The sequence below is a fragment of the Culex quinquefasciatus genome, chromosome 3, assembly GCF_015732765.1.
Source record: "Culex quinquefasciatus strain JHB chromosome 3, VPISU_Cqui_1.0_pri_paternal, whole genome shotgun sequence".
Taxonomy (NCBI): Eukaryota; Metazoa; Arthropoda; class Insecta; order Diptera; family Culicidae; genus Culex; species Culex quinquefasciatus.
Genome location: NC_051863.1, coordinates 68,484,059 through 68,498,983, shown reverse-complemented (window position 1 = coordinate 68,498,983; position 14,925 = coordinate 68,484,059). Strand labels below are relative to the sequence as shown.

Below are 14,925 nucleotides of genomic sequence, written 5' to 3'. Positions count from 1 at the left end.
AGTTGTTTTGCAATCATTAGTTTTCAAAAAATCTAAGATCTCACAAAAACAAAAATTGTATCGAAAAAAAAAGATTTTGCATCGAAAATTTTCAAAAAATCTTAAGATTTTTTAATAAATCCAAACATGCTAAAAATGATTTTAAACGCAGGAGAATGTATTTTAATTTGATTTCAGCTGGTTGCACTTGAATTTTCATTGAAATGTTGAAGTTTATTGTAAAAATATTTTTTTTGCCCCCTGATTTTTCGGGCCAATATTGAAGGGGGTGACAAAAACTTTTAAAAATATTTGTACCAGCCTAAGTTTTATATAGAATTTCCAGAGTTATATAAACTTTTATACTAAGTAATTAGTAAACTTTATATTCAATACGAATTATTTTTTTAATCAGTCAAGGATGCCTACACTCAAACCCCGATGGTTTGACACCAACTGTTGTCAAACGAACGGGGTCACGTTTTAGTTTGACACCCCTTTTACACGGAGTTCACACACACTACCAAACATTTGTTTTGAAAGTGTGTGTGAGCGCCGTGTAAAAAGTGACAGTTCGTCACTTTTTAGTTTGACTTTGACCAACCAACGGGGTACAAACCAAAAAAGTGTCCAACGAAAAAGTGACCAACCACCGGGGGTTGAGTGTATTTGGAGTTGGGAGACTGGATTTATGGTGACTTGTCAACAAATAACTGTATTTATGTTAATTTTTCAAATGGTAAACAAATTTTTTTTTGATCTTCTTGATTTTTGTAATAGTATTTATATTACATTTTATAGAAATCATCTTTTCATGAGCTTTTTGTAGCAAAATGTTTGGCATGAGTTTCTGAACCAAACGTAGTACTAGGTTTCTGTCAAATTTTAAATTGTTTACATGTTTCATCACAAAATGTGCATAGTGCCCAAGGGGTGAAAATACTTTTTTACATACTGTACATGATGCCTTTTGAAATGTTGCCATTTCACATTTAGGGCCGGTATGCTCTTCGAAAGAAAGGGGGTCACGAAACAGCTTTACGAACGGCAGGACAAAAGCTGTTGCTTAAAGACTTGTATGCAGATCGGAAGGAACGCAAAACTCCATATAGGGGAAATCTACCCTTTCCAATCAAACACCTATCTTCGTCATATGGAGAGTTTGATGCTCGATTAAAGCTCCAAAAATACTATTTGGGCTATAAACTTACCAGCAACAGCACCGCCTCGAGTAAGCACGCAAATGTATGCCACTTACTGGCCAAAAAGATCACATTTAATGCACTTTTGATCATAATTTGTATTTTGCGAGACCACTTCTCATCATTTTGTTGGCACACACAGTGACACACACGAGAATCCCTCAAACGCTTAATGAATATCGCCAAAATTAACTTTTTACTTTCGCTTACTTTTTCATGGCGCTTAAGATATGAAATTGCTTCCAACTACCGGCAACATGTTCTTTTGATCATTAGTAAGGCACTTTTTTGAAGAATAATCCCGAAAAAATGTAATAAATTAGCAAGCCCCATCAAAAAAACTAACGCGCCAAGTCGTTTGACGTTTCAATTTTCACCTTGCATTCCAATCGAAGGCTGAAGAAAACCGAGCGAGAGACGAAGGCAAAAAAGAACAAAGGCTGGCCGTCAACACCATTAGCAGCACAGCCAGCGATGCCAGGAAACTTTCCCTGTAAATGCCACTTTTCGTGAGTGTTCGTTTGAACTGTCAGCGCAAATGGCAACACTCGACAGAGTGTTGGAAGAAAAAAGAACTAAGCCGATATTAGAAAAATGGGCGTGGCCCAATTCATTCGCCTCGATTAGAATACCCTTGGGAATTTTTTTTTGTTAAATGCTTGGTAAAGAAATAGAATAACTTTTAGTGAAAGTGAAAATAAACAGAAATATTCACAAAAACTTGCTCTACTCGTTGGTGTACTTGGTTTTAGTAAAATTCAAGGGAGACTCTAGATTATCCAGCATCATTCAAACACGACCGCTTATTAGGATTAAAATGGGTAGATTTCCCCTAAAAAAAACGCCCAAGAAACGGTCAAGGAAAGGGTCGCGGAAAGAATTTTTTTTAAGCGGTACGCAGCTGAAAAGTAACAGAAACGGAAAGATTCCGTTTGACGTTTTTTCGCGCTGAGCTTGTTTGTTATAAGTTTTGTTGAAAAAGTCAAAGAATTGTAATTTTCCTGTTTGAATGCGACTGATAATCACAAATGTTTTAATAATTTTGTATTGGATACAATAATATTTAAAATTCCCGCCGAATCTCAAATGCAGAATAATGAAATTAAAAGGACAGATTTAGTTTTTTGGTCGAAATGGAGTAAAAAGAAAGAAGTTGTCTTTGTAGATGTCGGCCATCGTGTCACCAACTATTTATTGCTAATACCAACCAGCTACCTCTGTTTTACGAGTCCCCTGCGCTGTCCGATTGATCCACACTCGCGGGACCAAAATGAAGTAAATCAGAGTGAAATTAAACTCGACAATGATCATACAAATATCTATGTTCTTACTGAAAATACAATAATAATCTGAATTTTTTAAATCCAACAAAACAACAAATAGAAAAATATGAAAAAACAAACATTTCAGAAATGTCAAATTACTGTTTTTTTAAATAATAAAGAAAATTTCAACAAAATTCAGAAATTTGGAAATTCAAAATTAAAAATCGACGCCAACATTTCAAAAAGCATCATGTATAAACCATGCGTTTTGAGAAAAACGCATTTGAATGTTGAGCATCATTTTTCAATTCCCATTTTAATATAAAAGCAAAATAAGATGTTCTAATAATAACAAACGATGAAAAACGTTACTTTCATTGATACTTGATCATCCAAATTCCATAAAACATTATTTCCGTCGTTTTATTTAAGAAAAACAAACATAACTCCTTTTGAAATCACCAACGTCGATATCACCCTTTTTTTCGTCACGAGGTTTATGTAGCCTTTTGTTTGACAGGTTGACAGGGCTATATAAACAGGGACTGCTGATGGCAGAGATTTTGTTTATGTTACTTTATTTAAAATCATGACTAAACAAACTTTACTGAAGTAACTTTTGCTGATTTTTGGTGGAGAGGTAGCTTATTAGGAGTACTTTCAGAATATGCAATAACCCAGAAAGTGTCAAAATGTACATGATGCCTTTTGAAATGTTACCGTCGAAATATGCACTATGCAGAATTGAATAATAATTTTAATATATTTTTTTTATAAATTCAATAGCTCAAAATATTCAAATTCTAAACGAATGTACAAGTCGAAATTTCAAAAGTTTAAAAAATCGGCAATATAGAAATTCGTAATTACAAATTTACGAAAACCTCGAAATTATAACAATCAAAAACTATATTTCTTCCAGAATTTAAGAATTAAAGAATTTAAGAATTAAAGAATTTAAGAGTTTGAGAATTTAAGAATTCAAGAAAAAAAATATGCATAATTTATTAATTTTAGTTTTTCTAGTTGATCTAGGGTTTTTTTCTCAAAATTTATTTTCCCTAAAAGAGCACGCAGCTAGCAACATCTAAACATAGAAACATGTACCCTCCCTGTAAAGGCTTATGAATTGATCTCAGTTGAAAGGTTCTCCAAATCTCTGAATTGCAAATGTAACATCCTGGAGCAGAACTGTTAAATTCTAATAAACACCAATTGAATTGAATTGAATAGTTTTTCTAGTTTTAGACTTTAAGAATTTCTAATTTTTTGAAAAATTTAAAGTGCTCGTGTGGGGCCCAAAGTTCATGCTTCTCCTCGAGTTGAGCCTGTGCAGAAATATTGTTGGTCGGTGTTATTGATCTGTTGTCATCATTCAATAAATCAATACAATAACCAAATTACCGGTTTCGTACGTTCGCTTGATTGATTCTTTATTATTATTTCGTTTCGTCGTCAAACACTCACATTTTTATGTTCCTCAATCACACACTCACGTTCACACACATAATCTCTCATTCAAATCTAAGCCCAATTGCTCGTGTGTCCCTCCCTCCCATCACAGAAGAAAGCATCTCTCAGCAGCGCGCGCCATTTGCCGCCTCGCAGGACTATTTTCCGCCACCGGCGCCACCGCTCTTAAAGTTAATCGAGTACGACCCGGTCGAGGGGTCCTGCTTCATCTCAAAGTTCTGCGTGGACAGCCCGAACGGCCGCAGGATCATGTTGCCGAGGTCCTTCAGCTTGCCCATCATCTCCTCCTTCATGCGCTCGTTGCGCTCCTGGATCTTGGGCGGAAGTCGGGCCTGGGCGGCCCGCGCCTCCGCGTTGTCCGGGTCCAGCTCCAGGATCTGCTTGAAGTCCTCGAGACTTTCGTCCAGCTTGTCCGCCTCCTCGTACAGGGTGGCCCGTCTGGAAGTGGATTCGATAATACTTAAAGAAACGATGTACCATCGGTCGTTCTTTGTTACTCAAGCCGGGGTTTGTTTCAAGCGCGTGGGTGTGTGAGTTTGGGTAAGTGTGTGGGGGGTGATGATGAGTTGCGTGCGTGATTTGCTCGATGATCAGTGCTTTCCAATTAGGCTGAAAACAAACAGTCTTAGACAAATTGGTCTTTTTCTAGATATTTTAGCAAGGATCGTTACAATGTCTTCGTCCGTCTTTCAAGTTTTCTTCGGTCAATTTAGAAATAAGTTTGTTCCAGATATAGTTCTGTAGGTCAAGGCGTATATTTGTAAGCCAAAGTCACAATTAATAATGGAAAAATCCGTCTCGCAAAAATCAAAGCTGCTTAAGGAATGTACTCACAGCAAATCTCTCTAAAAACAATGTTCAAATCAAGCAAGATGATTACCTCAGCAGTGCCTTCAGGTACTTGGGGTTGTGCTCTATCGCTTTGGTGCAGTCGTCAATGGCCGACGGTTTGAAGTTGAGTTTAGTTTTGGCCGCCGCCCGGTTCGCGTACAGAATTGACCGTTCGGCGCTGAAATCCACCGGGCAGATCCGGAGCGCGGCCGTGTACATGTCGGCCGACTTCTGGTACTCGCCCTGCTTAAACAACTCGTTGCCCTGGGCCTTCAGCTCCTCCGCCTTCACCTTGTTAGCCAGCCGTTCCTCCTCCGACAAACTCTTCTCAAAGTCCCGCTGCGATTCGTCGTCGATGTAGTCGTCCTCGCGTTCCCCGGATGAACTCTCCTCCGCCGCCGAACCCTTCCCCGTTAAAGTCTCCTCGTCCGAGCCGGGATCCGAGCGGCAGTCGACGAATTTGTCCGTCTGTTCCGACGACGACGAAGTGTTGGTCTTTGGCGATGTGCCCATGCTGAGGCCGGTGACCTGCTCGATGACCTCGTCAACGGCTTTCTCGTTCGCGTCCTCGAACCGTTCCTCGTCGCTGGTCGAAGTGTCCGCCAGCGTCGTCGTCGTCGTCGCAGCAGTGGATTGGTCCTTTGAAGTGGGTTCCATTTTTTTCCACTTCCTTCTCGCGGTTGTGCAGATTTGACGTCGATCCGAAACTCAACCAACAAGGCTCGAAATTGGTGCTCTTTAGTTCGCTGCGTACGAGAAGTCTCCTGGGTAAAAACACTAATCGCACTTTAGTTAAGATTTATTCACTATTTTCTAACAAAATTTTCCTCAAAATTTCACGCACGAACAATTCAAGCAAAACATTGTAAAAGGTCCTAAGTCGAAAATGTAAACAAATCGGATTATTGTTTGAAATACATAAGAATAACTTACTTTACACATAAAAAATACAACATCCCTCAAAACTTCACAAAATTTGCATGATATTAAATTTTTTGATAAGGGCCAAATTCGTTGTTGGTTTGTTGTTGTTTATTACTCCGTGTTAGTCTTCCACCACAAGAGGCCGAAAACGTAAATAAACATCATCATTAGGTCAACTGAGTTAGGGCTTTGTGTTCTGAGGACCTATATGGAAAATGAAACGGCTGCTGTCAAAAAAGTTTTTTGCCTCGTGTTGTTAGCTCGCTGCCTTTTTTGTAGAAAAAAATTGAAGTAAAACGTACAAAAAAAATTCGAACCTGTTAGCAATTTTGATTTATTACTAGGTAAGATTACCAACAGGTATGTTTCTGTCGGATAGCAGTCTAGTCTGTTACAAAAATCAAAAGAAACCGATCACCATAAAATGGAATGATAACCGATATTTTATGTTTTATTTCCAGAAGCAGCTCAAATGATGCTGGACGCTTCTGTAGCCACCGTCTGATCGAGAGCCGCAACTTGACCAACAGCGGCCGGGTGCGATACTTCACGGCGAAGGAACTGGTCAAGCCGGAGGCCAAGGAGTGGTGGAATTTAGTGAAGGTTATTTGTACGCAGCCGTTCAATAGTCGGGTTCAGTACGGGGTTGCTTTTGTGATGCTGCACTTGGTTGGGGGCAAGAAGAAGGACAAACCGCTGGTTCCGGCCGCGTTTCAGAAGCAGATTCAGGAGAAGTTTCAGAAGAAGGAGCCTCCGAAGATGCTTCAACTTGGGATGTTTAAGCTCCGGGAGGAATTTCCCGGTTCGGTCGAGGAAGCTCGGCGGGGTTATTTGCGCGCTGGAAAGCGTCGCGATCCGGTGTGGACTCGCAACTCGTCGCGAGTTAACCCACAACGACTCCGGCCAGGGCAGCGACGTCTATGGCGGCACGATTCGGGACGCGTCGACGCCGGCGGGCATCCGGAATACGTTGGCCTCTCCACAACCAGCCAAAATGATGACCAAAATCACGCCAAAGCCGAAGCCACGACTCTTTGACGACAATGGCGAGAAGGAAAAAGCCTCGGAACCGAAACCAGGACGCCCTGCTGTACGACAAGCCAAACGAAAAGCTGGATCACAAGCTGGCCGAAGATTGTGTCCGGAAGCACCGTGAAAAGGACGCCATGGAGGAACGCGAGCAACGTCGGCGACCAAGTTCAAGAACATTTTCTTTGACGAACCGGAAACTTCGTCGGAGAAGAAGAACTCTGCCCGTCGGGACAGAACATCCGACATCAAGAAGCCAAAGTTGGACAAGGATCAAGATCGGGAAGAAGATGAAGAGCGGAAGCGAAAGCCGGTGACGTACAAGTCATTAAACAATTTGTTTGAAAAGGTGGTGCTCGTGATTAGCGGGATTCAAAATCCGGAACGGGCCAACCTGCGGAATCAGGCGCTGGCCATGGGAGCCAAGTACAAGTCCGATTGGGATTCAAGCTGTACCTACGAATTTGATTTGCGTCTTCAAAAATACCCCCAAGTACAACCAGGTCTACGGCTACGGTAAGATCGTACGCAAGGGGTGAATCGAACGTCCAGGTCTACGGCTACGGTAAGATCGTACGCAAGGGGTGAATCAAACGGTGCCACGCACTGCGCAAGCGCCTTTCGTGGCGCAAGTTCGCCCTAGATTCGGCGAGTAGAGCGCTCCGACTCGGCGGGTGAAATCGTGGACGAAGCGCGCCGGCCAGAATTGCCGGAAATGGCAACGGTCAAAGATCAGCCGATTGAACTTTCTCAGGAAAAGCTTGCCGTTTTGATGAGCTTGCTCAAATACGTGAGTGAGCGGAACAAGCAGCGGACGGAAGCGGCAATTAATGACCATTTCGAGGCAGACCTAGATCCGTTGGAAGAGTGTTGGTAGTAGGATAGTTGATTATTGATCAAATGCGGTCCTAAATAAAGCTGTTTATATAGCAGTAACAATAACTGTTTGTTTTTATTTAGAAAAAGCTAGGAATCTCCGATTTACTGTCCCGGTTTACGGCTGTCCAGGTCGAAAACCTTAAGCAGACATTCCTGCTTGCTATCCGGCCGCATAACTGACGAATGCTACCCGTCGTTGTTCCGTAAGACATCTCTAAACTTCAACTCAAACGTGACCATCACCCACGAAACGACGAGCTTGTCTAAATATTTCAAGCACTCAGCAAAATCCATTTATAACGGAACTAGATCCACTTCTGGTTCACTTGAGTCCACGGCCGGTTCCTGCTTCTTGCAAAGACCCGTTCCCAAATGATGAATTAACTCTTCCACTAACAAAGATTTTCTCTAAATAAAAATTATTTCAGTATTTCTGGTATATTCCAAATATTGATAAAAATGTTAATTAATTTATTAGGCAAACCATCACCATCTTTAATGCTCAGGTGCGATTCTCAGATATGCTATTTCGTGCCGTACTGTTCCGTCTCAACTATCTCGGTTACAATCCGCCCGTTGATTGAGCACTTCCGATCCGAAGGTACACTGGTCAATAATGTCCCCGCTCTTCAACTATTTCACGGAGGAAAAACTGCGGCCGCACTCACCGGCGGACGTCTACCGCTAACCCGGCAGCAACAATGTAAATCAGGTGAACCAACCCCGCAAAGTTTAGCCCAGCCGATGATGTCCAAAACCACCAGGCAAAATGTCGAGTGCTGATGACGATCGGGCTCGTGTAACACTCTGACCATTTTTTGAAACGGCACGAACATATGTCGGCACGTTGTTCGGAGCTGATTCCAAACTTTCTATTTCCTCTTCTGAACTCGTCGGACAATTCACCTTGACTGGTTCGTCCAGCTTGAGCCAACTGGACCGTTGCTTCGCTACAGGTGTCGTTTTGGTCTCCACCGAGATTTCGATTGTTTCTGAAACGCGATTTTTCAGCAAAGTTAAAACAGCATTCAGCAGGATATTAAATTCAACAAGACTTACCTTCAGTTGTTCCGACGGTTGCGAACCACTAATATTTCACCCATCTAAGGTGAAATCCAACACAAAAATCAGTCAAAAGACTGTTTAAAACGTTGAAAAATTAAGTTTACTGCAAAAGGCCAAAAGGAGACTGAAATTTGTTTTGGTTTGGCCTGTTTTGCCACGGGCTGAAAAAACAAAGCATAAACAAAAACAATCTGAAATCGTGTTAGGCCAGGGGCCAAAATGGAAAGTGAAACTTCCACTGTTTTCAAAAGACCAAAAATGCAAAGGGCCAACTCTCTCTCCACGGTGCAAAATATTTTTGTCAGGGTCTATGTTGCTTTTATAGCAATTTTCTCGAATAAAAGATTTTTTTTTGATAATTCTAAGTACAAGACATTGTAGTCGTGATAGTTTTCCATCATTTTAGTGAATAATCTTTTAGATAATCTTTATTCTCTTGAATTAGGATTTAAAATACGTTCGCCAAACTTCATCCTCAATTTTCTCAATGTTTTGAAAATGGACTTTGAACCTTTTACAATGTTTTGCTTGAATTCCTTCTACAGCTGTTTGGTCCGTTTTCTATTCGCAATGTCATTTGCGTGGTTGACGTTTTGCACAAACTGTCAAAACAAATAGAGTTATCTACGTGCGCATGTATTGCGTGTACGTACACGAAAAAAAGTGAGGTTAAATTTTGTACCAGCCAGCAAAACAAATGGTGTGCTAGTGTGTGTGAGATCGGGCTTAGATAGCTCTATTTAACCCTTTCGTGCCAATTGCAGAACAAAAAATCTGTAGCGAGTTGCCAGATAAAATAAGAATTTGTTTGTAGACTTTTATTCAGCAATACTGCAAACTCATGCAGATCTAGAATAGGCACAGAGAACAGAGAGTATTTAAAAACGTGGGTTTTATAGAAAACCTAAATGTATGGGTATCAAAAGATCGGAAATTTTATGCCCTTTCCGATTCCACATAGGTTGACTTGTGAATCGTGGACCGGTTCGGATGCCGGCGGATTTTCCTATGACGTAATTCCGGGTTGGTACGAAATTCCAACGAAAAATCTATTCTATCGATACAAATACCCCCAAAACGGTGTTATACCCACTCCAAAATGTTTATTTATTAATTATATGGTAATATATTGACATTTAGTTGAATTAAAAGTTTGCAAAATTAAGTTTAGAAAAGTTGTATGTAGAATTTCCAGAGTTATATAAACTTTTATACTAAGTAGTTAGTAAACTTTATATTCAATCCAAATTATTTTTTTTATCAGTCAAGGATGCCTATTTGGAGTTGGGAGACTGGATTTATAGTGATTTGCCAACAAATAACATTATTTATGTTAATTTTTCGAAAGGTGTACATACTTTTTTTGCGCCTTTTTTATTTTCGTATTAGTATTTGTTATATAACTTTTTATAGAAATCATCTTTTCATGAGTTTTTTGTAGCAAAATGTTTGGCATGAGTTTTTGAACAAAACGTAGTACTAGGTTCCTGTCAAACTTTAAATTTTTTACATGTTTCATCACAAAATGTGCATAGTGCCCAAGGGGTGTAAATACTTTTTTTACATACTGTATGTTTCGACTTAACTTGTCGATCTTTCGAGCGAGAACGTGCCGGGACTTCGAATTTGATGTTCAGTATATGATTCTGTATAAAACCAAAAAATTATTATGAAAAAATAGGGTAAAAATAAGACAAAAAACACTAATATGGCTATATCTCTGGAAATACATTTTGGAAAAGCTTCAAATTTTGGGACCAAGCAGTTTATGGCGCATGTTTTCGAATGGCTTGTTTGAAACTGAATTCTTGTAAATTGATAGTGTTGTATTTAAAATAGTCCAAAAAATACCTCTAAAAATGGCTTTGACCACATTTATTGGTCGAAAATTGGGAATCGAAAAATAAAATGTTCGTCTCCGACCCCATGGCTACAAATTTGGAATATAAAAATTGTGGGTTTAACGAGCAGTTTTACAATGATGGAAGACAAAAATGTTTAAGAGCGGATACAGACATCGCTCAAGTATTTCAGAAAATCAGACTTTGAGTTCCGGGTTTCGGGCCGAAATTCAATACAAAGAGCGCATCTAAACCATCAATTTAGTAATAGTAATTTTTTTCTGGGACGACTCCTCGCCGCGTACGATTTCTGAGAAAAGTGTTTTTCTAAAAGCAAACCTTAAACCTTTCTTTTGTAAGAAAGGCAAAAATATTTTATAAATTTTCTTCAAGTCCCAACCGCCAACTCGGGAAAATCGTGACTACAGTCTGAATAGGTACATTCAAACCCCGATGGTTTGACACCAGCTGTTGTCAAACGAACGGGGTCTCGTTTTAGTTTGACACCTCTTTTACACAGAGTTCACACACACACTACCAAACCACAATTACCTAGCGCCGTGTAGAAAGTGACAGTTCAGTTCGTCACGTTTCACTTATCGATTACTAATCGATTACTATCACTTATCGATTACTAATTAATCAACTGTTCATCTCTTTCCACAACCAAATCTGAATTCCCAGACCAAATTTTGATTTTTTTTCCAATTCCGGGTACAGTATAAAATAGAAAAATTCCCTGGATTCGGGAATACCCGGTTTTTGAAAAATCCCGTGAATTTTGTCCCGAGAAAATCAGCAACAAGTTACAAGTTCGTAAGTCGAACTACACTTTATAGTTGTTTTTTTTTATTTGTTTTTACAAAACCGCATCTTTTTTGCCAAAAATATTCGCCTTTTGCCTCTAAGTTGCGCTTTGTGTCAGTATGTGTGTGGTCGATTTTTGCGGACATGCACGCAGAACATACACTGAGCAAAACTTACACAGCTCAACGAAGTGTTCTACACATGATCTGGCCCTGCTGTACCGAGCACTCAAATATCAATCGCAAAACACTTGAAATTTCGGTGATTGGCTAAGAAATAATGTCAATAGCCAAACACTTGAATTTTAAATGGTGTTGAAAAATAAAAGTACGTACAAGCGATTTGCAGGTTCTCGCTTGCTAGTCGTGCACGCTACCACTGCGCCGGCCGGCCAGTTGAAGACGGGAGAGTTTTTTGTGCTATTGGTTCTTGCCTCGCTTCTAGCCTTCGATGAAAGTCGCGCAAAAATCAATCAGTGAAACACATTAAATTCATGTGGATAATCACGTTGACTTTGAATAGTGCCAGTCTGGGATGGGATAAACAAAAAGAAAAAAAACCTATTGTCAAACTAAACCACTGTCAACATGGCCGCTTCTGTCAACCTAAACCAGTCCTTTCTTATGAGGAGAAAATGAGAAGTATTGTAATTTGAGTTGAAAAAAAAATAAAACAATTTTAATTCAATTTCACAAATAATTGTAAATTGAATTAATAGATTGATTAAAATATTTTCAATTGAAAGGAATTTATTTCTATCGTACACCGAATGTTGAACTATCTGTATTTTCATTTTAAAAAATAATACATTTCATAAACTGACGATTCTTTTGTCCATTTAAAACTACTGTTATTTTTTGCGCGTTACATTGAAATGTCATCTAGATTGAAAAATATTAAACCTGTGCTTCCCGTAATTTAAAAATGTGGCCTGACGTAACAACATCGTAGAACTGGATTTAAAAAGCAAACGAAAAAATGGCCACAGTTAAGCCTATTTGATTTTTTCGCACATTTTCATTTCAACACGTTGCCACAAATTGAATACCAAATTTTTTACTCTTTGAAGTGAATGAATTGGTACAAATTTGAATTTTTGCCGGCCATTTCTTCCGATTCTGACACCTTAGGGCGTGCGACCTATGGAATGTTAATTTTTGCACTAACACCATTAGTTGAGTAAAAATTGCCGCTGAATTCGCTTTGTAAATGCCTGCCCCGATACTATTCAAGTGTGCTCCTCTTTGGGGAACTGGGAAAGATTTATTTACTTTCTTTGCGTAACGGGACAACGACAGGAGTAGATATAAGAAAAAATCTCCCCTCCCATTTAATTACTTGCAGGCTTTTTAGGATTTTTTTTAGATTGAAGTAAGTGATCGTATCGTATCAATTACCTCGAGCGTGACCTCGAGTCATCTTTGATTTGCCAACCATTTCTAGTGATTTGTATCCGGCAGCTCCTTATGAACGGATCCACAGTAAAACGATGGAACATAAACTCAGGATTCTCCACCCACGTCCAACCGCAAATTTTAATAGCCATATTCAAAAAAATCTGCGAGGAAAAACTAAACAACATTTCAACCGAACAAAAAGTCATCTGCATGCTTGAGCACTGAGTTGAAAAACATAATCAAGAAAATTTGAATTGTCAAGCTATCTGAATCACAGATTGCTTGAAATTTGTTACCGAACACGAATTTTCTTGCAAGAAACAGAAGAAGAATACAAACGTAAACACTCAAAAAGAAAACTCTATCCAGCCGTCCCGTCCCAGGTGCCAGTTTTGGGTAGATCTTAAGATCAATTTCAAGTGTTTTGCTCATCACTTTGAACAGTTCAAGACGGTGGGACAAATTCATAAGCAAAACACTTGGAAAGACACCCGAATCAAAATAACGTGTTAAAAACTACCAAAAAGTCAACCGCCCAAACACTTGCATTTGATCGTGGTTTGGATTTATGTTGAAACAAAAACCAATTAGATCTACGATGTGACTTTATTCAATCATTCAAGTGTTTGGGCTTTGAATAAAAAGTGTGGCATATTTTCAGTGTAGAACAGTAAGAACTAGCGAAAATGCCTCCATTCATAGAATATCTATATTCTATGCTCCATACTGGATACCAGGTTTTTAAGCAAAGATGGCGTTCGAATGTTGAACGTCCGATATGTCAAAATCGCGCAGTAGCACCAACATCAGAAAAAAAATGTGGCTGTCATGCCATGGCACACTTTTTTCGCAATGTTGGTACCACTGCGTGATACAGGTCGCCACATTGAATTTGTTTGAAGATTCATACCCGTGCATATCACCCACAGGAAAATATCATCCACAGGAAAAAAATCTAAATCTGTCATCGTAGATTTGCTACAAAAAACTCGACTCGTCATCAGGCAACGGGACAGAAAGAAGAACATGTTCGTGCTCTGTCCCAACCATGTCATCAAGCCATCCATGGCGCAGTGGTTAGAGATCCTAAATAGGGAGACTGGACGAAGTGAATTTGACGTACCCAAACAGACGCGAGTTTGACGTATCCAAACGAGCATTTGCCTTTACGCCCAGCAAAACTTATCAGTAGGCTTAGTGATTTTTCACGCTCGAAAAATGCAAATTTCACGGGGACCTCAATTTCAAAACACCAAATTTCACGCAAATTTCGCGGAACGTTAAAAAGATAAAACAACTTGAAAATCTTATGTTTAAATCACTAAAACTACTTTTTATGCTTAATTATATGTTATTCTTCGATAAACTAAAAAATCTACACTAAATTTGAACGTTACAAAAAAAATCCTCCAAATTTTCAAAAAGTTTTAACTTGTTTTATAGATGAGCTCTATATATTTTTTGAAACAAAATTTAGGTCATGCGTATTCTCATTTACTGAACATATACTCATTTTCTGTGTTTCTACGCATAATTGTCCCGTGGGTCCCTATTCGCCCTATATGTCCCTATTCACTCCGGTTAACATTTTATCACCCTTATTTGTAATCCTCTTACAGCTGAACAGGTACACAAGATGACATGCTTCTTAAAACTCATGATTTCGCGATAGAAAATACTTAGTGAGACATTTATACCTAGAAGTTTAACGATGGGACAAACAGACTTGGTGTTGTTTTCAATGATTTTCTGAACAAAGTATTAGATTGTATGTGTTTTTTCTGAAAATATTCGTAAAATTAAGCTTAAAAATGATAAAAAGTCAGAATCGTCCAAAAATAATATGAGACAATTATGCGAAGAACGGCAGTTTAGCACTTAACCACCACTTAACATTTTTTTTAATTTTCATCTCACTTATCAAAAACTAAATTTAAAATCAAAAGGCAAAAATAATGTAATCTATAACGAAGTCAAAATTTTTATTGAATAGTATTTTTTAACATTCACGGGAATCATCCACCCAAATAAGCAAATATCGTTAAAATTAAACAGGACTCAACAGGAAAAAACCTGAAATGTTTTCAAAAGTTTAAAAGAAATACTCTTCGTTTTTATTTATTTCATTTTTTTTTGTTTCAAATAACATAGCAGTAAAATTTTTAATGCAGCGAACGAAGATATTACTAAATTTAGTCAGTTTCTGAAAGGAACTGAACAATTCTTCAAATGG

At 38.8% G+C, this 14,925-nt stretch overlaps 1 protein-coding gene and 1 long non-coding RNA gene across 3 annotated transcripts; both read right to left on the bottom strand.

The window, feature by feature from the left end:
• Positions 1-3,846: 3,846 nt before the first annotated feature.
• Positions 3,847-5,625, bottom strand: LOC6051286 (tetratricopeptide repeat protein 1). Of its 2 annotated transcripts, none has more exons than XM_038264065.1 (2): positions 4,800-5,625; positions 3,847-4,378 (listed from the first exon to the last, which is right to left on the bottom strand). In XM_038264065.1, exons 1-2 carry the CDS (start codon positions 5,405-5,407, stop codon positions 4,057-4,059), a joined length of 930 nt encoding a protein of 309 aa, XP_038119993.1. In that variant the 5' UTR covers positions 5,408-5,625; the 3' UTR covers positions 3,847-4,056. The 2 variants fall into 2 exon arrangements, with proteins under 2 accessions (XP_038119993.1, XP_001867750.2); XM_001867715.2 differs by having other exon boundaries at positions 3,847-4,357.
• Positions 5,626-7,652: 2,027 nt separating this feature from the next.
• Positions 7,653-8,766, bottom strand: LOC119770018. The gene is made up of 2 exons (XR_005278619.1): positions 8,642-8,766; positions 7,653-8,574 (listed from the first exon to the last, which is right to left on the bottom strand). It is a non-coding gene; the product is annotated as an uncharacterized LOC119770018 (long non-coding RNA).
• Positions 8,767-14,925: the final 6,159 nt, after the last annotated feature.

What these genes read in the sequence shown, in the direction of transcription:
- LOC6051286 (XM_038264065.1), bottom strand. Translation starts at nt 5,407, where the DNA reads ATGGAACCCACTTCAAAGGACCAATCCACTGCTGCGACGACGACGACG. An exon ending in TACCTGAAGGCACTGCTGAG is followed by an intron (nt 4,379 to 4,799) that starts GTAATCATCTTG and finishes CGTTTCTTTAAG; the next exon opens with TATTATCGAATCCACTTCCA.